Below are 27,308 nucleotides of genomic sequence, written 5' to 3' on the forward strand. Positions count from 1 at the left end.
GGCTTGAATTCCCTCAAGTGTGGAAGATTATCGGATGATTTAATTGAGGTATTCAAAGTCATTACAGGAATTGATTAAGTAGAAAGAGAAAAATAACTTCTTCTCATGGAGCAGTGCAGAAGAAAAGTTACATACTCTTAAAATTGAAGCTACAGGCGATGTTAGGATGCACTTCCTTACAAAGGGAAGAGGATGTCCCCAAACTTGGGCTTGAAAAAACTGTTGAAGCTGAGATGACTGTGAGGCATTAAGAAGTCCAGAACAAAGGCTTGAAAGTGGAATTAGATACAAATCAGCTATGTTTCAGTATCACCTGGCATTCAGTTAGAGCAACAACTTTAATTTGAAGTCTTCTGCTTAAAACAATGCAGCGAAAATATTCTGAGAAGGCTTTTTGCAAAGAATCTATTTGTTCTAAGTCTTTTGTTAAGTTTGGTTTGTCTGTAAGTTTGGAGAGAACTTTATATGAGTGCTGACCTTGTGTTTGATGCTAATAACAAGGTCTTATTTACCCAATATATTGATCTGTAGGTACACAAGTGGTGAATGGTGGGGGAGCAGTCTCTGCTATCTGTGATTCCAAAGGTAAGCTTTCAAGTTTCACAACTGACTACAGTCTGATCTTGTAATGAAATGTGTAAATGGATTGTTACTACTTTTAAAGAAATAGTTCTAAAGAATTTGAACCTTATAAGTTGTATTATCACAAGATCAAAATGTTTCCTGTGTTTCATATCAACATCATATCAATTTCTCTTGTGTTAAAATTTAACACAGTGAGTGAAATCATATGCTAATATGGCCAAAAACATGTATGTGAAAAATCTAAGTGTTCCAATTATTTGTAGCTCATGACTATCTCTAATTAATAAATTTAAAAATCTACATTTCCTTTCTTTGTAGTAAGAAGCAGAGTTAAAAAGCTCAATAAATCAATTCATTTTTTCTGTAGATAATTTAAATAGAGATGCTATATAAAGTCGTCTTAGTCTTACTCTGATTAGAGAGACAACTGCTGGTGATTTAATCTGAGGCTAACCACACCTCAGGTGAGGGGAGAGGTTGAGAAGGAGGATCCTTGATGGTAACCTCAGCCAGTCCAGGAATTGAGCCTACACTGTTGGCATCATTCTGCACCGCAAACTAGCCATCCAACCATCTCAGTTAATCAGTTCGAAGTTTTAATGCGGCTGATTTGAGGTTAATTTCTCGGCAGAAGTAATGATGCAATAGGTAAGTTAATGCATATATCATAGGTCATTCATACATTGGTGAGTTATTTGAGTGACTTTCTTAGAGTCACAACAAAACTATTTCTTCTGTCCTTACAAGAGGAAAGCTGTGGGGGAAACTGGTTACCTGAATTGTCTTGTTGGTCATGTATCATGAAATAGAGCGTTACTGTCGTCTGCAATCAAATAAACAGTTTTCTCCACTGTTGACAAGTTAGTTGGAACTTCTTTTTTCCAAGCTCCATTGGAACGTTGGGATGAATGATACCCTTCAATTCTGTATCATTGTTTGAATTTTCCTCTGCTGATATGTGTGTCATTGAATTGGGTATTAGTTGTTCTATCATTTGGGCCATGAAACCCATCTTTCTAGCTGTGTTCTTGATTGTGATGTCACTATTAGAAAGTGATGCTTGACTGTGGTCAGTTTTGGGGATCTTCCTCAGGCTGCCAGCTTTGGTTGTATTTGTTAGCTGATGATATAGTAGTAATGTCATTGGAGTCTTAGAGTCATAGAGTCCTACAGCACGGAGACAAGCCCTTTGGCCCAAAATGTCTATCAATGTTCACACCATTTCCCTGCACTTGGCCCATGTCCTTCTAAGCCTTTCCTATCCATGTATTTGTCCAAATACCTTTTAAATGTTGTTAATACACCCATTTCAATCACTTTGACTGCAGTTCATTCCTTATGTGTACCACCCTCTGTGTGAAAATGTTTCCCATCAGCTTCCGTTTTATTCTTACCCCTCTAACCTTAAACTGATGCCCTCTAGTCTTTGATTCCCCAACTCTGGGAAAAGGACTGAGTGCATTCACCCTAATCATGCCTCTCATAATCTGATACACTTCTCTAAGATCCCACCCTCAGTCTCCAATGCACAAAAGGAAAATGTTGTCCAACCTCTCCCGATAACTCAGACCCTTCAGTCCAGGCGACATCCTTGTAAATTTCTCCTGCACTGTTTCCAGTTTAGTAACATTCTTCCAGTAGCAAGGTGACCAAAACTGACTCACCAATGTCCTGTATAATTGCAACATAACTTCCCAATGTCTATAACTCAATGCCTGACTAATGAAGGCCAGTGTGCCAAAAGCTTTCTTCATTGCTCTGTCTATCTGTGACTCCACTTTCAGAGAACCATGCACCTGAACTCCAAGTTCCCTCTGTTCCACTACACTCCTTAAGGCCCTACCATTCACCATGAAACTCCTACTTTAATTTGACTTTCCAAAATGCAAGTTCTCACACTTATCTATATTAAATTCCATTTGCCATTTCTCACCCCACTTCCCCAGCTGACCAAGGTTCTGCTGCAGTTTCTGAGAACCCTTCTCACTGTCCACAATAATGCCTATTTTAGTGCCATCTGCAAACTTACTAATCATGCTTTGTACATTCTTATCCAAATCATTCATATAGATAACAAACAGGAATGGGCCCAGCACCAATCCCTGAGGCATTCCACTCGTCACAGGCCTCTATTCCGATTAACATCCTTCCACTATTACCCTCTGCTTCCTACCGTCAAGCCAATTGTGTATCTAATTTGGCAGCTTCCACTGGATTCCACGTGACCTAACCTTCCAGAGCAGCCTACCATGTGGAACTTTACCAAAGACCTTACTGAAATGCATATAGACTATGTCTACCGCCCTGCCCTTGTCAATCTTCCTGGTCACGTCATCAAAGAACTCTAACAAATTTGTGAAGCATGATCTCCCATGCACCAAACCATGCTGACTACTCCTAATCAGCCCTGTCTTTCCAAATGTATGTATATCTTATCAGAATCTTCTCAAGTAACTTACCGAGCACAGATGTTAGGCTTACCGGTCTATAGTTCCCAACTTCATTCTTTGCAGCTCTTCTTGAATAAAGACACAGCATTTGTTTCCCTCCAGTCTCCTGGGACCTAACCCTTGGCAAACAATAATGTAAATATATAGCCAAGGCCCTCACAATCTTTTTCTCCAGCCTCCTGCAGTGCTCTTGGGTATATTTGTTCAGGACCAGAAGTCTTATCCAGCTTCATGAATTCTAATGCATCCAACACCTCTTCTGCAGTGCTGTGGACTGTCCCCAAGGCATGAGCACGACCTTTCCCAAGTTCCCAAGTCTCCATGTCTTTCTCCATGAGAAACACAGAGAAGAAATATTCATTGAGGACCTCACCCATCTCCTGCAGTTCTACATATGATTGTTCACTTTGGTCCTTCAGGGGTCCATTTCTGTCCCTAATTATTCTTTTTCCTTTAATATACTTAAAGAACCTGTTTAGATTCACCCCCAAGACTATCTCGTGCCCCTTTTTTGCCCTCCTGATTTCCTTCTTCTGTAAACTCTGTATCCCCTATATACCTCCAGGGATTCCCTTGATCCCAGCTGCCTGTACCTGAGCCATACCTCCTCCTGTATTCTGGTCAATGGCTAAATATCTCTCGTCATCCAGTGTTCCCTATTCGTGACAACTTTTCCTTTCACCTCACAGGAACATATAGACCTTGAACTCTAGCTATCTCACTTTTAAAGGCCTCCCACTTGCTGGAGGTCATTTTTACCTGCAAACAAACTACTCCAATCAACCCCTGCAAGTTTCTGTCTAATTCCATCAAGATTCGCCTTGCCCCAATTTAGCACTTGAATCCGTGGACCAGTTTTGTACCTCTCCATAACTATCTAAAAATTAATAGAACTACGGTCACTGGTCATAGGAAGGGAAAAGGTTGAGATTCTGCTGGAAGATTACAGAAAGTTAGGCAGGAATTTTAAAAGGAGGTCCTCAAGCGTAGTAATATCTGGATTACTCCTGGTGCTACGAGCTAGTGATGGTACGAATAGGAGGATAGAGCAGAAAAATGTATGGCTGAGGAGCTGGTGTACAGGAGAAGGATTCACATTTTTGGGTCATTGGAATCTCTTTTGGGGTAGAAGTGACCTGTACAAGAAGGACAGATTGCACCTAAATTGGAAGGGGACTAATATACTGGCAGGAAGCTGCTTGGGAGGATTTAAACTAGTGAGGTGGGGGGCATGGGACGCAGGGAGATAGTGAGGAAAGAGATCAATCTGAGACTGGTACAGTTGAGAAAAGAAGCGAGTCAAACAGTCACGGCAGGCAGGGACAAGGTGGGACTGATAAATTAAATTTCAATTATTTCAATGTAAGAGGCCTAACAGGGAAGGCAGATGAACTCAGGGCATGGTTAGGAACATGGGACTGGGATACCATAGCAATTATAGAAACATGGCTCAGTGATAGGCAGGACTGGCAGCTTAATGTTCCAGGATACAAATCCTACAGGAAGGACAAAAAGTGAGGCAAGAGAGGAGGGGGAGTAGCGCTTTTGATAAGAGATAACATTACAGCTGTGCCGAGGGAGGATATTCCTGGAAATACATCCAAGGAAGTTATTTGGGTGGAACTGAGAAATAAGAAAGGGATGATGGATCTATAATACAATCCATTATTGGGATTGTATTATAGACCCCCTAATATCAGAGAGAAATTGAGAAACAAATTTGTAATGAGATCTCAGTTATGTGTCAAAATAATAGGATGGTTATGGGAGGGGATTTTAATTTTCCAAACATGGACTGGGACTGTCCATGTTAAGGGTTTAGATGAAGAGGAATTTTTAAGCATTAACAAGAAAATGTTCTGATTCAATATGTGGATGTACCTACTAGAGAAGGTGCAAAACTTGACCTACTCTTGGGAAATAAGGCAGGGCAGGTGACTGAGGTGTCAGTGGGGAGCACTTGGGGGCCAGTGACCATAATTCTATTCGTTTTAAAATAGTTATGGAAAAAGTTAGATCAGATCTAAAAGTTGAAGTTTTAAATTGGAGAGAAGTCAATTTTGACGGTATTAGGCAAGAACTTCCAAAAGCTGATTGGGGCAAATGTTTGCAGGTAAAGGGACGTTTGGAACATGGGAAGCCTTCAGAAATGAGATAACGCAAGTCCAGAGGCAGTATATTCCTGTTAGGGTGAAACAAAAGGCTGGTAGGTATAGAGAATGCTGGATGACAAAAGAAATTGAAGGTTTGGTTGAGATAAAGAAGGAAGTATATGTCAGGTATAGACAGGATAGATCGAGTGAATACTTAGAAGAGTATAAAGGCAGTAGGAGTATAGTTAAGAGAGAAATCAGGAGGGCAAAATGGGTTCGTGAAATAGCTTTGGCAATTGGAGTTAAGGAGAATCCAGAGGGTTTTTACAAATACATTAAGGACAAAAGGGTAATGAGGGAGAGAATAGGGCCCCTCAAAGATAGCAAGGCGGCCTTTGTGTGGAGCTGCAGGAGATGGGGGAGATAAGAAACGAGTATTTTGCCTCAGTGCTTACTGTGGAAAAGGACATGGAAGATATAGAATGTAGGGAAATAGATGGTGACATCTTGCAAAATGTCCAGATTACAGAGGAGGAAGTGCTGGATGTCTTGAAACGCAAAGAAGTGGATAATAGACAATAGACAATAGACAATAGATGCAGGAGTAGGCCATTCTGCCCTTCGAGCCTGCACCGCCATTCAATATGATCATGGCTGATCATTCCTAATCAGTATCCTGTTCCAGCCTTATCTCCATACCCCTTGACTCCACTATCTTTAAGAGCTCTATCCAATTCTTTCTTAAAAGAATCCAGAGACTGGGCCTCCACTGCCCTCTGGGGATAAATCCCAGGACCTAATCAGGTGGACCTTAGAACTCTGAGGGAAGCTAGGGAAATGATTGCTGGGCCTCTTGCTGAGATATTTGTATCATTGATAGTGATCTATATGGACTTCAGTGCGGTGTTCAACAAGGATCCCCATGGGAGACTGGTTTGCAAGGTGAGATCTCATGAAATACAGGGAGAACTAGCCATTTGGATACAGAACTGGCTCAAAGAGAGAAGACAGAGGGTGGTGATGGAGGGTTGTTTTTCAGACTGGAGGCCTGTGACCAGTGGAGTTCCACAAGGATCGGTGCTGGGTCCTCTACTTTTTGTCCTTTATGTAAATGATTTGGATGTGAGCATAACAGGTGTAGTTAGTAAGTTTGCAGATGACACCAAAATTGGAGGTGTTTTGGACAGTGAAAAAAGTTATCTCTGATTACATCTTGATCTTGAGATCTCTGAGATCTTGATCAGGTGAGCCAAAGGGCTGAGGAGTAGCAGATGAAGTTTAGTTTAGATAAATGCTGCATTTTGGGAAAGCAAATCTTAGCAGGGCTTATACACTTAATGGTAAGGTGCTAGGGAGTGTTGCTGAACAGAGACCTTGGAGTGCAGGTTCATAACTCCTTGAAAGTAGAGTGGCAGGTAGATAGGATAGTGAAGAAGGTGTTTGATATGCTTTCCTTTTTTGGTCAGTGTATTGAGTACAGGAATTGGGAGGTCATGTTGCGGCTGTACAAGACATCGATTAGGTCACTTTTGGAATATTGCTGCAATTTTGGTCTTCTTCCTATTGGAAGGATGTTGTGAAACTTGAAAGGGTTCAGAAAAGATTTATAAGGATGTTGCCAGGATTGGAGGATTTGAACTATAGGGAGAGGTTGAATTTCCCTGGAGTATCAGAGGGTGAGGGGTGACCTTATAAAGGTTTATGAGAGGCATGGATAGGATAAACAGAGAAGGTCTTTTCCCTGGGGTGGGGAACTCAGAGCTAGAGGGCATAGATTTAGGGTGAGAGGGGAAAGATATAATAGAGACCTAAGGGAAAGATTTTTCACGTAGAGGGTTATGCGTGTGTGGAATGGGCTGCCAGAAGAAGTGGCTAATATTGCAACATTTAAGAGGCATCTGAATGGGTATATGAATAGGAAGGTTTTGGAGGGATATGGGCCGTGTGCCAGCAGGTGGGACTAGATTGGATTGAGATATCTAGTTGGCATGCATGGGTTGGACCAAAGGGTCCACTATACATCTCTATGACTCTATGGTCCCAAAGTGCTCCCCCACTGTCACCTCAGTCACCTGTCCTGCCCTCTTTCTCAAGAGTATGTCAAGTTTTGCCCCTTCTCGAGTAGGACACTCTTATATACTGCTTGAGGAAACTTTCCTAAATGCACTTAACAAATTCCACCCCACCGAAGCCCTTAATGCTATGGCAATCCCAGTCTATGTTAGGAAAATTAGAATCCCCTACTATAACAACCCTATTGCTCCTGCAAGTCTCCCCATCTCCCTGCACATTTGATCCTCTACTTCCTGTTTACTATTCGAAGAGCTATAATACAACCCCAATAATGTCACCATCCCTTGTTATTTCTTAACTCCACCCACAAAGCCTGAGGATGATTCACCCAGTTATTTCATCTCTGCTTACTACTGTAATACTCGCCTTCATCAAAAATGCAAATCCCACTCCTTTCTTTCCATCACCTCTGTCCTGTCTAAAGCACCTGTACCCTGGTATATTATACTGCCAGTCCTGTCCCTCCCTTAGCCATGTTTCTATAATGGCTTTAGTATCCCAGTCCCATGTACCTATCCATGCCCTGAGTTTTCATCAGCCTTGCCTCTTAAGAGTTGGTACCCAGAGCGTCAGGCTAATGTTCTAGGGACATGGATTCAAATTCCACCATGGTAGATGGTGAAATTTGCATTTAATAAAATCTGGAATCAAAAACTAGTCCAATGGAGACCATGTAACTTCAGATCCACAGTAATGTGATTACTCTTAATTGCTCTTCAAATGGCATACAAAGCTAATCAGTTTGAGGGCAATACAGATGGAAACAAATGCTGGCCTTAACAGAAATGCTCATATTGCACTCAGAATAATAACAAATTTTGAGACGTATAATCAAACGACAGTTTGTCTCTGACCACATTTTCACATTCCACACCAGTGAGCGTCAACCCCTATGATGCCCCAACTTCCCACGTGCCCTCTACTGCCTGTCAATCCTCATGATGCCCACCTCCCTCTGCCAGGCAGCAAATGAATCGTTTCTTCTCAGTAGAACCTTGCTTATTGGAGCAACAGCATTTATACCACTACCCTCTTTTCTAATAACTTTTAGAACTAATAAAAAAAAGTGTTTAATAAAAGAACTAAATGCTGGAATCCCTAGCTATTTCCAGATAATCCTGGAAAGTTCATTGACCTGCAGAACTAACCATGATCTTTTGAGCTGTGATTGAGATAGACAGGAAGAAAGGAAGAAAAATACAGAGTTCCCATTAAAATAAATTATTGCCTTGAAATTGAAACAATGGAATTTAGATGTGGTTGCCCCTTGTATTTTGTCTTATCAGTTTGAAGTTTCTCTGGCTCCTGGGAGAATCAGCTATCCTACCTAACTCCATAAAGCCCTTTCATGATGCATTCCTTCACCTTCTAACAGTTTGGGGATTGAGTGGAGTAAGGCAGGGTCTTGTTCCTCTACTCTGACCTTCATTGCTCATCCACTTGACCCACATTTTTCCGTTGATATGGGAGGAGTGTACGTCCATACACAATCAGGTGGGATCCTGCTCTACATATCAAGACTGAAATCTAAGACAGCTGAAATCTGGTATGTCCCGATCTAGAAACTCGATGCTACCCTTGTTGCCCAAAACAGAAGACCAGCTTTTGGATCTTTGGTCTCATTCTCCCTCACCGTCAATGTCAAGCAAACTGTGGTCATGGGACAGGGGTTTATGTCTTCTCCTGCAAGTAGACTCAACTAAACACTGCTGGAAACAGTCAGAAAATTTGGTCTACAGTTACAATCTGTTTGTTGATGAAGACCTCAGCATATGCATTGGAAAGGCAACCACCATTAAAATGGACCAGGAGAGACAACAAGCTGACCTATAGGACTTAGATGCTTTTCTCAAAGGCCTCTGTCATCAGCACATTGTATATGGCAGTCAAGCCTGGACACGTTAACACCTACAGGAGAAAAAGACTTAATGACTGCCATCGCTGGTGCCTGCATTGCGTCTCTGGCATCACATGGAAGATAATGTCACTAGTAAAGTAGTCCTTTCTTGGGCAAACATGCCAGGCAATTGCTAGAGCCAGTCAAGCAAATAAGGCTTTGCTGGTTTGTGCACTTGTACAGAATGAAAAATGGCAGCTTCCCAAAGATATGCTGAACGAGGAGTTAGTTGGTGCCAAAAGTATCCAGCAGAGTGCTCATGACTCCCATTCAAAAGAGACGATAGACATGTTTCAACACCAATCATAGCAAGTGGAAAATTTTAGCTGACAATGCAAATAGCAACATTAGCTTTCATCAGGAGTTTGTCGGTATGGTGATTGGGGTTTTAGAAGCTCCGAAGCAGACATCACCTCTGCAGGCTGGCACAGGGGCATTTACCACCTGAAGATCAACCTTCAGCTTGTCCCTTGCATGTGCACTTACATGTGTATACACAAAACTCAACTCAGCAGTGCTGTATTTCCTCCATTCTGTGAGATTTTTCTAATTCATTGAAAATGCAGAAATGGCAACATTTATTCTCCATGCATGCGGAATGCACAAACAACTTAAACAATAATAAAATCTTTAAAATAAGCTTTTTTTTTGCATTTATACTACATAATGATTTAAATGCTAGAATTTTGGACTTTTGAAGCAACACTGTTGAAAGAGGCAGTGGTGTCATTTAAAAATTTTACAGTTCATGTGGCATCTTTGAAAATACAATCGACAAACACCTATAATATCGCTTGGAAGATCACATCCAAAGTGATGCCAGAGGAAAATAACTGTTTTAAACCAATGCTTTCGGACATAACTGAAGTGCTCCTGGGATGATTTTTCACATATCATAATGTTTTCTTTACAGCCCTGTTGAAATTGTGTTGGTAAACCTATAATGCCCCAAGGAGTCCAAATAAGTACTGTTACATTTGCAAATGGCTATGAACAGCTATAAACTTTGAAACCATCCCAATTTCATGCACTTTCGTTCAGTTGAGATTTTATTTTCTGCAGTCTCACCATATTATCTGGCCATGTCCTGCCGTTTCAAAATGTTTGCAACCGGAAGTGTTGATTTATTTGACTGTGATGAATTCCAAATTGTATTTGGAATCTATTGATTCTGTGATTTCAAACATGAATAGTTCTATCTCTTTTACTCCTAATGCAGAATCATGGCTGTTTCTCCATTTATATCTTAATCTCACTGAAACCAGGACTTTCAATTCTTTTAAGATCGTATGGAACAAAAGATCTAAATGGGTTCTCAACAATTATTCCAGTTAAAGTAAAAACAAACCTCAAAATATTTGTATCATCAAGAGCACTTCTGCCCAACTAGATTGTTGAAGAACCTGGTGAAAAAAACAAAGGCTCGTGAAGCTACAATTCCAAAAAAAGGAAAATGCATCATCATCCAACAAATGAATATACACTGGTAGTTAAGTAATTTGACAGAAGGTTTCACAATGCCAGGTTCCATAGCACTGAACTAACATAACTACTCAAAATTGAAAACTTTCCTTATCATTTTAAAAAGTATTGCTATTCAGTTGCTAAAGTTTGTAAAAGACATAATTTAAAAAGTTTGCATTTGATTTCAGCATGTGCTATTAAATCCAAGAACATTTACTGCTATTGTGCTAATTTGTCCCAAGGTCTTCTCTCCTGCCCCCTCATACTACATTTTAGAAGAGAAAAATTTTAAAAATGAAAGAAAAAGATAAAGGCAATTCAGGGTAATTTGAATAATTATTTATCAGAGTATTTTATGCAAATTGCATTCCATTTACAGAAATTGGTTGCAACCAAAAGCTGTCATGATCCACAACTAAAAAGCACAGGAGTGTAATGGAATACTCCCCACTTGCCTGGGCAAGTGCAGGCCAGCAACATTTTAGAAGTTTGACCCCACCATCTAGGATTAAATCAGCTATATTGACACCACATCCATAGAAACCATTACTGACAGTAATCATTAAACACAAGACTATTTCAATTAGAACCCTCAATGCTAAAATCTAAATTATTTGCTTCTCTTTTGAAACCACAGCTTGCAATAGAGTAAATAATAATAGAAATTTCACACTTCAATGGACGCAATTTCTAGTAATATATTCAAAAGCCAACACTATATCTGGATGAGTTTGTTTTCAGCTCTTATAACAGGATCTGGATGTAAATAATATCCACCATATTTAGGGTAATGGCTCTTAACCTTCAGTGGGACTACTTTAGGTGTAAGATTGGAAATTACACCTGACTTGTTCTGAATTTGTTAGAAGTCACAAAGCTCAGAAGGACAAATTTTCGACTGAATGCACTTTTTGTGTTTGCATACACTTGATAATTCTGAGTATTTGAGTTAGGGCAGGTCTTAATGATGAACTATGTTTCCTGGCTACAGAGCTAATCGCTATCCAGCAGAACATTGCAGATGTGAATCATCAATATGAAAAGATGGGAAGCTTGCTGAAGGACAAGGAGAATCAATTGGAAACTATGCTGGCTCAGAGACAGGAAATTCAGGAAGAGGCCAATTTGGTGAAGGAATGGTTGGAGTCGATGGATAAAAGAGCAGCATCATGGGATACGTTGCCAACTGAGACTGAATCTATAAAGGAACAAGTTGAACAGCAAAAGGTATGTGTGGTATAAAACATATGTTTGTTTCAGTTAAAGATGTGAATGGAGTGCCAAACTTTGATTAAGTAATCTCTTTTCTTAAAAAAAATCTTTTTAAAGATGAATCTCAGAACACAATTTATTGAGGTGGTAGTTTCAAAAATAGGGAATCTCATGGGTTTGTATTGCTAATTTCGCTTTTCCCTGTACCCTTTTACTTAATTTGTTTACCCTATAAGTTGCTGACCATGATATGATTTGATTTATTGTTGTCACATGTACCTAAGTACAGTGAAATGTTTTGTTTTATGAGCAGTACAGGCAGGGCATACCAGGCAAGGACAAAACAGAAGTTGCAGGAAAAGCTCCAGCACTGCTGAGGCATTTCTGAGGAAGGGTCACCCGACCCGAAATGTTAACTTTTATTTCTCTTCACAGGTGCTGCCAGACCTGCTGAGCTTTTCTCGCAACTTCCGTTTTGTTTCTGATTTACAGCATCTGTAGTTCTTTTGGTTTTTATAGCAAACGAGAACATATAGATCATAGGATGCTTAGACAGAGCGAAGCATACAAGATCACCGCACAAAAGCAGGTCAGCATTAGATTTAAAAACATAGCAGTGCAGTGGCAGTGCAGGAGCTTTTGGACCTGATGAATGACAAAACCAACAGTCTATATTTGCAAACATTAAAGATTGAGAAAGTCACAAAAGTAATGGAGAAGTGGGTAGAGTTAAATCAGATAGAGACAGAGAAATCCATAAATGAAGAAAAAAAGTGGATTAAGAAAGAGAAAATGAGACAAAACAGAAAATAAGGGGAAAAAGTGTAAAATTTGGCATTTTAACATTCCTAGTAGTTGACTGACTACAGGAATGAGATTGAATGTTTAAGTTGTTTTGTTTCTGGGCCAAGATTTGATTGGCTTTGCGTTAACAACTGGCACATTGTTAAAGAAGTATTTACACTCTATTATCAGCCCTGACTACTTGTGGTGAGTTTAATAGACAATTAATGTCCAAAATCAGCAATTCTAAAAGTAGGAGGAAGGTAAAGGCAAAATCTTGGTTGTGCAAACCAAAGAGGGTAGTAATGTCAATCTACCAACAAGGTTTGGGGCCTACAGTACAGACGTGTCATAACATGTCTGAACAGGTTGATTAAAAATACGTATTTCTATATTTTCGGAATAATTTGCAAATCTATTAAAAAAACAGTGAGCATTGTTGCAGTTATTTTTCCATAACAATCTCGCTCAATAAATAATTGTTAGTTATCTTGGACATCCTATTTTAATGTAGTTTGATCATCTTTAAGCTGCAGTTATATTAACTTGCTTTGGATACAATTAGTTACAATATATTGATGGTGCTGAAGATAAAAATATTAGGGTATTGTGACTATGTGACCATGAGTAGGATGTAGATTTGCTCAATTTGCTGCAAAACAATTTTCTAATCCTTCCTTGGCAATCGCAGGGGTGAATAATAGAATAGAGGTGGTACTGGAAACAATACATTGTGGTGCCTGCCTGAGCACTGATAACCGCATTCTGTGCACCAAGTTTCACACTGAAATCTGCTGTGATCAGTGCTCCTTGTCTCATGAATGTTGTGCTTGTGACATCAGTGGCATTGAAACCATGACTTTAAAGTAAAGTTGAAGTGGTGGATGTGGTAGGATGTTTGTGATCCAGCTACGAGAAAGGATGTCAACTAATTCAGCCAACAATTATTACATTCTGCCAAGAGGCTCTTAAGAGCTTAAATGCAGCCACAATCAGTGTGAAATTAATTTTGAAGGAAAATTGGAAACCTGCAACCAGAACATAGAACATCGTACAGCACAGAAACAGATTCTTCAACCCACTATGTATGTGCCAACCATGATACCATTTTAAACTAATCCCATCTTCCCACACATGGTCCATATCCCTCTTTTTCCTGCCTGTTCATATTTGAGAAGTACTTAAGCAGACATGTGATTATTGTATCTGCTTTTACCACCTCCCAGGTACCTACCGCTGGGTATAAAAAACTTGCCTCGCACAACTCCTTTAAACTTGTCCCCTCTAATTTTAAAATCCCACACTATTTGCCATTTCCATGCTGTAAAAACGTCTCCCAACTATCCACCCTATCCAAGCCTTTCATAATTTGATATACTGTCAGCTCTCTAAAGCCTCCACATCTTTCCTCTAGTGTGGCAACCAGAACTTCATACATTATTCCAAATGTGACCTAGTTGAAGTTTTATCCAGTTTAATTCAAACGTGGACAAAAGAGCTGAATTCCAGACTTGAGATGAGAGTGACAGCTCTTGGCATTAATGATGCATTCAACTGAGTGTGGCATCAAGGAGCTGTAGGAAAGCTGGAAGCAATGGTATCAGGCACAAACTCTCCACTCAGTGGAGTCATAGGAAGCACCTAGGAAGATAGTGATGGTCGTTGGATGTCTGTCATCTCAGCTCCAAGACATCTCTGCAAGAATTTTTCAGGATAGTGTCTTAGGCCCATGCATCTTCAGTTGTTTTATCAATGGCCTTCCCTCTACCATAAGGTTGAAGTAGGAATGTTCGCTGATGATTGCATGATGTTCAGTACCATTCATGACGTCTCAGATACTGATGAACTTCATTTTCAAATGCAACAAGATCTGGGCGATATCCAGGTTTGTACTGACAAGTGGCAAGTAGCATTCGTATCACACAAATGCCAGGCTATGGTCATCTCCAATAAGAGATAATCTAACCATCGTCCCTTGACTTTCAACGGTGTTACCATCACCGAATCCCCAACTTTCAACATCCCAGGGGTTACCATTGATCATAAACTCAACTGGACTCGCCACATAAACACAGTGGCTACCAGAGCAGGTCAGAAGCTAGGAATACTGCAGCAAGTGCTCACCTTTGATGCCCCAAAGCCTGTCTACTACCTACGAGGCACAAATCAGGAGTCAGGGTGCAGGTCCAACAACACCCAGGAAGCCTTACATCATCCAAGACAAAGCAGCCCGCTTGATTGGTACTACAGTCACAAGCATCCACTCCCTCCACCATCAACACTCAGTAACAGCAGTGTCTACTATCCACAAGATGCACTGCAGACATTCATCGAAGACCCTTAAGACAGCTCCTTCCAAACCCATGATCACTTTCATTGATGAGGAAAGGCAGCAAGTGAATGGGTACACCACCACCTGCAAGCTCCCCTCCAAGTCATTTACTATCCTGATTTGGAAATATATTGCCGTTCCTTCATTCTTGCTGGGTCAAAATCCTAAAATTCCCTCCATAACGGCATTGTGGGTCAACCCACAGCAGGTGGACTGCAATGGTTCAAGAAGGCAGCTGACCACCACCTCAAAGGCAACTAGGAACAGGCAATAAATGCTAGCCAACTGGCAAATCCATGTCTCATGAGTAAATAGAAAGAAAAGATTAGTTGCCAACTTTTATGTTCAGTGCCCCAGTCGATGAAGACAAGCATGTCATATGTCTTCTTTACCACCTCATCCACCTGTGATGCCAGTTTCAGGGAATTATGGACTTGCACTCCTAGGTCCCTCTGTATACCAATCTTACCATTTACTGTATACTTTCCTCTTGCATTTGACCTCCCAAAATGCAACACCTCACACTGGTCCAGAGTGAACTCCAAATGCTATTTCTCCACCCAACTTTCCAACTGACGTACCTATATTGTGCTTTATCCTTTGACAACCTATCTCACTATCCATAACTCCTCAATTTTCATGTCGTCTGAAAACTTACTAATCAGACCACCTAAATTTTCTTTCAAATTATTTGTGTATGTTACAAACAACAAAGGTCCCTGCACTGATCGTGGCAGAACACCACTGGTCAGAGAATACCAATCAGAAAAGCACTCGTCCACAACTACCCTCCATTCTTTGTATCCTGGTAAACATTATCCTGCTCTGCCTGAGTTTAGAACAATCCAGAAGAAGTGGCTGGGCTAGAAGTGAAGCAGTGCTACACTGCTTTAATGCAGTTAATGGTAGTTGTCATATAACAGCACAGTTGTAGAGTATTGTCAAGCCACTATCCGATAAATCTGCTCATATGAATCCACCTCTCAAATTGAAGAAGATTTTTTCAATATGACTGAATTATCCATTGCTTCATCATGTGGGTGAACTAGCTGTTCTTTTAGACCAAAAGAATTTATTTGGACGTAATAATCTTGATGTCCCAAAAAACGTTGCAGTCATTGTCATAAAGTACAAAATGTTAACAATCACCTTGAACACAGCCAATTCCCACATACAGCAATCCATTAATAACCGATAACCAATTTTAGCAATGTTTGAGGGAGAAATACTGACTAGAACCTTCCTTGTTCTTCAGATTAATACTGCAGAAACTTTTACATTCACCCAGGAGATTGGCCAGAGCTGAAATCCATGTCCCTCCCTTGCTTAGGTGCAGCATGAAAATTTAGGCCAAGTCACTCGAGTGAGACTTGAACCTGTGACCTCATGCCTCTGTTGAAAATTGACCACTGAGTCATGGCTGACACCTGCGATGTCTTAAAATACGCCCTGCAGAGGCAATGTTGAACATTTGAAATTGTTTAATAGTGAGGGAAAGTGAATATTCTTGTAGTTATTTTGACAAATTAAAATAATTCCCCACCAACTACTCCGAGATTGATATTAAAACTGGTATTCAGCCAGTTGTTCAATGCATCACCATGTAGAATACACTCACATTTCTTTTGATATGGTGTACAAAAAAAAAGTTTTAATTAACCCTTTTGGAGAAGTTATGACATACCTCCAGGGTAGGTGGGACTTGAATCTGGAGCTTTTGACTCAGAGGTAGGACCCTTACCACTGTACCCCCATTCTGATGTACAAGTTACCCATTATCTTTATGATTCAGTTTGACAGAGGTCAATAATCATCAATGTTAGCTTATTGCCTAATATTCAAGAATTCTTAATTTAAATTACATGAATATTTTCAAAGGAGAGGTGACAGAAAGACAGTTTTGGTGTTAATGGTCTTATATCTTTAACCACACTCCCCCAAAGACATCTCTGTCTTACATTTTACACCTCAAAGTTTATATGGTAATTAAAGATAGTTTTAACATGATAGTTTTAATATGTACAATCTTTGTATCCACCTTTAAAAAATGTTCAAATAAATATATATGATGAAGATTAAACTCTCAGTCCAGTGTAATTTTACAACAGGATGGAATGCCTTTACCTCAATCTATAATAGGAAGCCTGAATATCAGGATCTCCATTTTCAACAGTCAACTTGTGACCTGCATGCGTGTTACTTTTCTTTCATTATAGCTTTAACACTTGCTGTTGTAACCTTCCAAAACAATCGGTCATTGCTAAATATTATGGTGAGAAAAGAGAGTTCTTGATTATAATAATGGCCCTTTTTGTCTCGAGGTCCAGTTTGGAGTAAGCAATCGGCACGGTGGCACAGTGGTTAGCACTGCTGCCTCGCAGCGCCGGAGACCCGGGTTCAATTCCCGCCTCAGGCGACTGACTGTGTGGAGTTTGCACGTTCTCCCCGTGTCTGCGTGGGTTTCCTCCGGGTGCTCCGGTTTCCTCCCACAGTCCAAAGATGTGCAGGTCAGGTGAATTGGCCATGCTAAATTGCCCGTAGTGTTAGATAAGGGGTAGATGTAGATGTAGATGTAGGGGTATGGGTGGGTTACGCTTCGGCGGGGCGGTGTGGACTTGTTGGGCCGGAGGGCCTGTTTCCACATTGTAAGTAATCTAATTCAATCAAACAAGTGCAAGATTAGCAAAGGCCAGCAGTAAGGCCATTTCACACTTTGCTCTCTCTGCAGTATTGTCAGAGAGCTTGCTCCTGGCAAAAAATTTCAAATCCTCTTCCTGCTTCAATTCTGCTTTAAATTTCACACCTCAATTGTTCGATTAATTTGGTGATTCCCTTCACACTAATTGCTCAGTTCATGAGGTTTTGTTCTATATCACTTAGTTGTTTCAATCAGAAAGTGGAGACAACACATTATTCAAACTTTGTTGTTGGTTGAAGGGCTGAAAGAAGAATTGTGAGGATGGAGGAACATTTATGGCAGTTGGGACAGAGTTCGATGAGAGCATTTTTTTACAAAGCGAGTTGTTATAATGTAGATCCTTAAAGAGTGGTGAAAGCAGATTTAAAAGTAAATTTTAAAAGGGAATTGATTGATTTAAATGGGGAAAGACTGCAGAAAGCTCCAACAAAAACTAATTCTGGTGTCCTCCAGCATGGATCGAAGTTCAGCTGGTAATAGAAAAGAGAAATGGGCTTTGGGCATTTTACTTCAAAGGGAATGAAGTATTCATAAAAAAAAGAGGACGGTCTTGTTAAATCTACAAAAGGTAGACCTAGAAAGCTATGAACAGTTTGAACCCCTTTCCAAGGGAAGATGTACTGGCATTGGAGGCAATCCAGAGAAGGTTCACTTGTTTGATCCTTGGTGTGGAAACACTGTCTTATGAGGAAACATTGAGTAGTTTGGGCCTGTATTCATTGGAATTTGGAAGAATAAAAGGCAATCTTATTGAAACACATAATATTCTTAGGAAATCTAACAGGATACTTGTGGAATGTTGTTTCACCTGTGGAAGAGTCTAGGACCAAAGTGCATAATCTCAGAATAAGAGGTTACTCAGTTAGGGCAGAAATGAGGAGGAATTTCTTCTGAGGGTGGTGAATCTATGTATTTTCTTTACTGCAGAGGATTGTCAAGGGTGGGTTGTTAAATATATTTAAGACTGAGAGAGAAACAAAGTTCTCATCAGTAAGAAAATCAAGGATTATAGGGAAAAGCAAGAAAGATTATCAGGTCAGCCATGCTCTCATTGAATGATGGAGTGGGCTTTGATAGGTTAAATGGCCTACTTCTGCTACTTCATCTTACAGTCTTCTGGAACAAATATTTACAAAAGAAAATTTTGCAGGGCTATGAGGAAAGAACAGGAGGTGGATCTAATTGGACAGCTCTTCCAAAGAGCCAGTGCAGGCAAGTTGGGACCTCCTCTGTGCTGTTAGATTCTAAGAAGCTAAGCTATGATCCTGTTCCATTCCTTGTCATGGCCTAACCAAATTATGAGGGCATGTTATATACAATATAACATGAATATACAAAACTGATACTAAGGCAAAAACTAGCTAGCTACGTTGTTAAGCTCATCTTATAGTTACGTCAAATGAGGGAACAAAATAACAGGAAAGCTCATTGAGAAGATGGGTATGAACAATACATACTCATCAATAGTTGAATAAAAGGTCTCTCCATATAGAGTCATAGAGATGTACAACACGGAAAACTACCCTTCGGTCCAACCTGTCCGTGCAGACCAGATATCCCAACCCAATCTAGTCCCACCTGCCAGCACCCGGCCCATATCTCTCTAAACCCTTCCTATTCATTTACTCATCCAAATACCTCATTTAATATTGCTGACTCTAATGAAGACTAAAGCTCAAATCAGTTACTAGAAATACCTGGCTTATGCAAAAGCATTTTTACTTCTCGAGGTGAAAGAAGAAAACTTTTATTGAAGTGGGGCAGGGTGCAGGTCTCCATTTTTTACCTCACATGTTTGTAGAAAGTCACCTATTCTGGTGCCCCATAAAATAAAAATTGCAGCATTTGTCAGGATGCCCAAAGAATCTAACAGTAGGTGATGCTTTGGTTTGTATGTTGGTAATGAGAAATGATCACCAAGATTCTCCAAAATAACACAAACATTTTCACTTTGTTCTTAACTGTTAAAGCTGAAAATGTGTTGCTGGAAAAGTGCAGCAGGTCAGGCAGCATCCAAGGAGCAGCAGAATCAACGTTTGGGCATGAGCCCTTCTTCAGGAATGAGGAGAGTGTGCCAAGCAGGCTAAGATAAAAGGTAGAGAGGAGGGACTTGGGGGAGGGGCGTTGGAAATGCGATAGGTATTTCCAAGTCCCTCCTCCCTACCTTTTATCTTAGCCTGCTTGATAAAAGAAGAATGTTTAAAAATAGTAGAAATGTAAAGCTCTAATTAGTTTGGCTCCTGCAAAAAAAGAAATTCAGTTGTTTGCTATAAATATTCCATTGAATAATTTTGTGCCTCGTGTTTTTAGTGTGAGGAATTTTAGAGTAATATGCTTCATTAAATGAAGTGTATGTCATTGCACTAAATAATCACAGGTTATATATTTGATAAACAATATACTTGCACCTTGTTATCTATCTGATCCTAACCAAATGAAGTAGTTTTTTGATTCATGAGTTTTTCAGTTGTGTTTAAATGGCAGATTGGAAACAAAGCCATCTTGACCTTGTTTAATTCTTAGCAATTCCGTTTTGCTGCAGATATTTGAAGCTGAATTGAACCAAAACACTGGCAAGGTTGGACAGGTGAAAGAAAGGTTGGCATTATTGCTGGAGGAGAACACTGACGCTCCGGAAGCTGGGAAATGGAGGCAGATGCTGGATTATATAAGTAATGTGTCCATTTGCTTATTAGATAACAATATAGAAGTTTTACTGTAATGTTAATTATTCAATGTGTTAAATAGCTAAGCTGTCATGCATTCTCTTTTAGTTAAAGCCGTTAGAATTATTTTGCTTGAGCTGGGATGGCATGGTGGATTAAAATACTGTGTGCTTTTTTACCTTTGGAACCATCTGGAACATAACAACATAAGAACAGGAATAGGTTCCACACTTTGAGCCTGTTTCACCTTTGAGTTCAATCATGAGTCATCTGCACCTAATCGTAATTTACTCAACTTTGATTCACAAGCTTTAAACTCCACTAAATGTTGATTGATCCCAGTCTTGCAAGTTAAATTGACCTCCCAGTTTCCAAAGCACTTTGGCAGAAGGAGTTTCAGATTTCTAGTAGTGTCAAAAATTCCTTCCAGATTTCACTCCTAAGTGGTCTAGCTCTAATAGCAAGAGTCTTCTGTGGATGCTAGAAAATGGTTTGTTGGAGCGAATGGACACTTTCCTAGTTTGCCGCTAGGTTTTTGTTTTGTTGCAGACTTTGGATGCACAGAACTGAAAATTGTTCCTTACTCAAGAACTTAACTGTTCAAACTGAGGCAACGAACTTTGTGCTGGAAACTTACTTTTGTTGTGCTTTTCCAAAATATAGCAGAAAAGCAAATGTTTCAAATCTGAAATAAAGACAGAAAATTCTAGAAATGCAATAGAAAATTGACCTAGAAGTCAACCTTCAAAACCTTTGGAAAATTCCTCCAATAACTTGTGGGCTGAGTATCAAAGTGAACCACCGATGTAGTGGAGGGGGGGGGGGGGGCACCATTTTGAATTGTGATCTGCATCCAATGCAGAGCATGGGTATATCTTAAACTCATGCACATTTTCACAACACAACTCGTATCACCTACTTGAACACTTGTGCCCAAGTACAAGGTACCAAGAAGTAAAACATGAATATTGGGTGAATATTGAGCTGACTACTATTTCAAGGACAGCCTGAATGGCTGAAAAAAAGGAGTCCACATGTATACTGAGTATGTACAAAATCCAGTTTTAGAAAAAATGGGATCTTGTACACTGGATTGACTTGCTAGCTGTGATTCATGGGACATGAGACTGGCAGCATCTGTGGAGAGAAAACCAGAGTTGGAACTGCTGAAAGGGGATTGACCTGAAACATTAACTCTGTTTCTGTTTTTCTCAGAGGCTGCCCTTAACTTTGATATTTTGTAAATGATTTGAATTTATATTGTGCCTTTTACAATTTCTTGACATTCCAAAGTCCTTCACAGTCTGAGTTATAACTGCATTATTTTAAGAATTAACATATGAACAGAAGTAAAAAGTAAGGTTCATCTGCTTACTAGTTAGTTACCACAATATCAGTTAACTCCCATGATCTTGTAAACCTAATCTGGCATGAAAGCACAATTTTATGTTGCTGAAATGCACAAACTTCACTATACTATGAAACAAACCCTTTGGGAAAGTGCTGACCCTTCTGTTTAATGCACAAACAGACCCGTGTATTCTTAATTTAAATGCAGCCATCATGGGGCTGCTTTCTTGTGACCTCTTCATCATTCCTCTTATAATATTTTAAGATTTACTCTGCACTAAATAGCTTCCTTGTCTCTTTCGTCAAGATGACAAGTTGCATACACAGACGTTCTCAGTGAAACACCAGTGCTTAACCAAATGTAACTGCTGCAAAAAGAATAAAGGCTTTAGCACAAATAAATGGACAAAACATAAATAGGAATTGTAAGAAAGTTTAATGCAGTAGAAATGCTCTTATGAAAAGGATATTTTTCTCTGTTGTACAGTGAATGGTTAGTTTTGAATGCCTGACATACCTGCCATTTGCATCTCTTTTGAGCTGCTTCCTTTATGCAATTTTGTTTGTGTTCAACAGTTACTGCAAAGTCCTTTTCCTAAGTGGATCTCCATTTACTTCACCTTATTCTGCTACATTGATGAGATTACTTACAGTGTGTAAACAGGACCTTTGGCCCAACAAGTCCACATTGACCCTCCAAAGAGCAACCCACCCATACCCATTCCCCTACATTTACCCCTTCACCTAACACTACGGGCAATTTAGCATGGCCAATTCACCAAACCTGCACATTTTTGGACTGTGGGAGGAAACCGGAGCACCCGGATTAAACCCACGCAGACACTGGGAGAATGTGCAAACTCCACACAGACAGTTGTCTGAGGTGGGAATTGATCCCGGGTCTCTGGCGCTGTAAGGCAGCAGTGCTAACCACTGTGCCACTATAGTTCAACTTGTAATCTACTGTAGAAGTGGCTGCTGTAATATTAATGTTGGAGCCAATGAACTCTCTCTCATTGTTTCTTCCATGATTTCTTCACTTGCCTCTTTCCCCTTCAACCTATCTCTTTATCTAACTTTTTCTTTCCTCCTGTCTCTCTCCCTCCCACTTTACCCCCATTTTTCAACTTGCTCCCATTTTACCCACCAACTCCACACCATTTCAGGCCCTTGATACCCCTCTCATTTTCACCATCACAATTCCACCTCATCTCTCTCTCCATCTCACATTTTCCCCTTGCCCCGACTTCCCTGTCTTCACCACATGTTCTCAGCAAATGTCTTCTTTGCAGTCTTAGCAGAAAAGATAAAGCTGATGTAAAGAAAATTAAGATATTTATCTGGAACTGCAAAGCGCACCACAACAGATCTCAAATCGAGTGATGAAAGTTGAGCATGTGGTGAACACTGACCTGCGGTCACTTCTCTTTTTTTCTTTAAAAGCTATCAAAACCATTACATAATTTAATGCAATAGGACATTTTCATTTCTTATGATATTGCACTCCATACATTTCATTATTTAATTTATTTCCATTGTGTAAAATGTTAAGTGATATATATTTTTGTTTCTTGTGTTCTGGCAAAACTTCAAAACAAATCTCAAGTTGCTCTGTAAGTTGACTGCTACTCACTTTAAAAAAAATCCTTTATTTAATCAAGACTAGATTGAAATCCAATCTTCTCCTCCTCCTGAAAAAAGCTCTCATGCTACTTTTGTTCCCAGATATTATGCCTGAAGCTTGTTTATTTAACAGAATTGCATTGGCAATGATACATGAGTTTGACAAAAGATGATTAAGAATTCAGTGTTAAAACATTCAGTTTTATGACCATCATCTGGATAAACTGAGAAGTCAGTGTTGCATTTCATGGTTCCTTCACACAAACTTGGCAAACTCACATCCAGCACTAGTAAACTATAATTCATTTGAACACTGTAAAGGATATACTTTTGATACACACTATCTATTATATATACAAATATATCTACACAAAGAAACATGTATATTGCAGCAAACAGGTTCACTTAGCATTCAGCTTTACAATGTTATTCTCAGCTGCACAAGCATCATGAACTATTTCCTGGTGACAAGCTGTTTTATATCCTGGTTCTCTGAACATTTACATAATGCATTGAGTATAGGAGTTGGGAGGTCATGTTGCGGCTGGACAGGACATTGGTTGGGCCACTTTTGGAGTACTGCGTTCAGTTCTGGTCTCCCTTCCACAACATCTTTCATGTGAAACTTGAAAGGGTGGAGAAAAGATTTACACAGATGTGGGCATGGAAAGGGTGAATAGCCTAGGCCTTTTTCCCAGGACAGGGGAGTCCAGAACTAGAGGGCATAGGTTGAAGGTGAGAGGGAAAAGATATAAAAGAGACTTAAGGGATAACTTTTTCACATGGAGGATGGTGTGGGTATGGAATGAGCTGCCAGAGGAGGTGATGGAGGCTGGTACAGTTATAACATTTAAAAGGCATCTAGATGGGTATCTGAAAGGGAAGCGATATGGGCCAAATGCTGGCAAATGGGACTAGATTAATTAAGATATCTGGTTGTCATGGACGAGTTGGACCAAAGGTCTGTTGCCATGCTGTACAACTCCATGACTCTGTATTCTCTTAAAGGGATATTACAACAGTCAGAATTTCAAGACTGACAGAGAAACTAACATATGAAAGGAAAGCCTTCAGTTAAAAATAAGCCTCCGAGTGGTCTCTTTCAGTGTTGCTAATTCTACAGGCTGTTAGCATTAGGCTCAGGCTTGGAGGGCCAAAGGGCCTGTAAATTTTCTTTGTTCTTTCTTTGTTAAGTTAGTCATGTTTCCCCAGTGCTTGGTGAGATGAAATTATTGATTGAGTCAACTTCTTTTAAAATGGTTAAAAAAATCACACAATACCAGCTTACAGTCCAACAGGTTTATAACCTGATGTTGTGTGACTTTTAAATTTGTCCACCACCAGTCCAACACTGGCCTTTCCCAAGTCTTTTCAAGTGGTGAGGGGGAGGAGGACCCATTTTATGGATTAAATCCTTTAGTGCGCCTTTCACTGCTGCTGCATTAAAACACAAATATTTTCTGGTGTTTGTATTTCTCTTTTTTTTAATGCAAACTCTCCAATTGAATTTGTAGTAAATATTCATTAAATAAAGAGTAAGCTCAAACTGACAGCAGCAGTTTCAGTGTCTTTGAATGTTTTGTTTCCCCTCTTATTTCTAGTGCTGAAGCTGATAGATGGATGTGATTTAAAATTATAAATGTTTTCTTTGGAGCAGGATTCATTTTCTGCTGAAAGCAGCTCAGCTGAAAATGAGCTTGGCACAATACTTGTTACTTGCTGATGAATTAACATGGTGAGCCATGCTAGAATATAGAATCTAATTCTGATCTGTGCATCCATTGTCAGCACCAGACATCAGGAAATATGCCAAAAGGCAACTCAGCATTGTAAGAAGACAGTGACCATTGTTGGATATTCTGTGCTAATGTTCCAGTTGGAGAGAAGTCTGTGTGTGCATAATGTCAATATCTTATTCAACACTTGAAGGGAAATTACTCACATTATTTAAACAATTTTTTCGTGTTAGATTATAAAGTATAAGAGCAGGAGTATGCCATTCAGCCCGTTGATTCTACCATGCTATTCAATGAGATCGTGTCTGATCTGTTAATTCTCAACTCCACTTTTCTGCCTTTTCAACAAACAACTCTTATTTCTCTTCCTGATTAAATATCTGTCTATCTCAGCCTTGAATATGCTTAACAACCCAGCCTTGACAACAGTCTGTGGTAAAGAATTCCACAAATTTACTACCCTCTAAGAGAAGGAATTCCTCCTCAGCTCAGTCTTAAATGAGCATTCCTTTATTCTGAGACTATGCTGTCTGGTCCTGAATTCTCCCATAACTGGGATCATCCTCTCAGCATTTACCCTGCCGAGCCCCTTAAGAATCCTATATGTTTCAATGAGATCATGTCTCATTTTTCTAAACTCCAGTAAGTAGAGACCCAACTTGTCCATTCAAACTGGGGATTATCCCAATCTTCTCTGAATGGCCTCCAATGAACTAATATCTTTCCTTAAATAAATGGAGCAAAACTGCTCACAGCACTCCTACTGTTATACTCCAAACCCCTTGAAACAAAAGCCAATATTCCATTAGATTTCCTGATTACCTGCTGCCCCTGTGTGCTAGTTTTGTGTGCATCATGCACAAGTCCAAGTCCTTTTTGTATCACAGTTTTTTTTCCTATTTTTCTTCATTTATATTGCATTCTATTCTTTTATTCTCTCTTCCAGAATGAATAAGTTTATATTTTCCCATATTATTGTCCATTTGCCAACTTTTAGCCCATGTAACCTATCAATATCTCTCTGTTGACTATTTGCATCCACTTCACAACTTTGCCTTTATACCTATTTTTGTGACATCTACAAATTTGGCTACAATACATTCACTTTCTTTCTCCAAGTCATGAATATATTGTAAGCAGTGCAGTTCCAGCACTGATCCCTTTGGAACCCCACTGGTGAGAGGTTCCCAATCTGAAAAAAAACACCTTATCCCCACTCCTTGTTTCCTGTCCATTAGTCAGTTCTCTTTCCATGCCAATGTGAGCTGTAATAATATAACTTTTTTTGAGGTATCTTGTCGAATGCCCTTTGGAAGTCCAAATAAACACATCTACTGGTTCCTCCCAATGAACTCTGGTTGAGACTTGCTCAAAATATCTCTGATAAATTAGTTAAAAGGTGAATGAATACCTGTTAGGATCAGGGCTGTAGTAATGTTGGTTATCAGTCCCCTGGCATTCATTGCTGTCCTCTTTTTAAAGTCACAGCTGTTTGGCCTCCTTGTAAGTACAGACCAACTTTCTATATTTACTATCATAGATGATGTTTTGGTACCTCAATTTTCTGGTTTCCATTTATTGTCACAAGTGATCTGGGAAACGGTGGACAGTTCGTCTCTTTCTCTCAGTAAGTCGGTGGCATCTCCTGTCAAGTTGATTGGCAATATCATTGCTCAGTCCAGTTCCCAACAATTACGTTCAAAGATTATTGAGAAAAATTATTGGATTCATCTATGAGTTGCTGACTATGCCTGTTATGCAATATTGGGTTTTCTGAAGACATTAAAGAATAGCACTGTGGATGGGTCTTCACCACATGGTCTGCAGCGCAAAATCCTCAGCAACACCTTCTTAATTACACTTCAGAACAGGTTAAATTCTGTCCTCACCAATGATGCCCATCTCTCAAGTGAACAGTGTAAAGAAATTAGGAAAATATACAATGATTGTAATTATTTCTACATTCTCTTGCCACCACATCATTATTGAGCCCCTTTTCACAGTCTATTGTATTGGACCCTAGTTTTTGAAACATTTGTGCTTAGGGTGTGGACTTCGCTGGATGGGCCTATGTTTATTTTGCATCCCTAACTGCCCAGACAGCAGTTAAGACTTAATCACATTGACATGAGTCTGAAGTCATATGTGGGCATGAATGACAGATTTCCTTCTCTAAAGGACAATAGTGAATCCAGATGGGGTTTTATGCCAATTGGCAGTGATTACATGGTGAGCTTCTTATTCCAGATTTTCATTGCACTGAACTTTTGACATCTGCTTTGGTGGGATGTGCACAGAACATTAGCTTGGATTGATATTGCAGTGATATTCCCACTAACCCCAATA

General features: G+C 39.7%; 1 protein-coding gene across 15 annotated transcripts in view; it reads left to right on the plus strand.

Moving 5' to 3' along the window:
* dst (dystonin) overlaps positions 1 to 27,308 on the plus strand; it is a 622,282-nt gene that overhangs the window by 418,808 nt on the left and 176,166 nt on the right. For all 15 annotated transcript variants that reach the window (XM_072558451.1, XM_072558477.1, XM_072558489.1 and 12 more), the window contains 3 exons: positions 532 to 585; positions 11,554 to 11,789; positions 20,130 to 20,259. In XM_072558451.1, the coding sequence (XP_072414552.1) occupies positions 532 to 585; positions 11,554 to 11,789; positions 20,130 to 20,259 (420 nt within the window). The remainder of the gene's footprint in view (positions 1 to 531; positions 586 to 11,553; positions 11,790 to 20,129; positions 20,260 to 27,308) is intronic.

This window comes from Chiloscyllium punctatum, chromosome 3 (assembly GCF_047496795.1).
Source record: "Chiloscyllium punctatum isolate Juve2018m chromosome 3, sChiPun1.3, whole genome shotgun sequence".
Classification (NCBI taxonomy): Eukaryota; Metazoa; Chordata; class Chondrichthyes; order Orectolobiformes; family Hemiscylliidae; genus Chiloscyllium; species Chiloscyllium punctatum.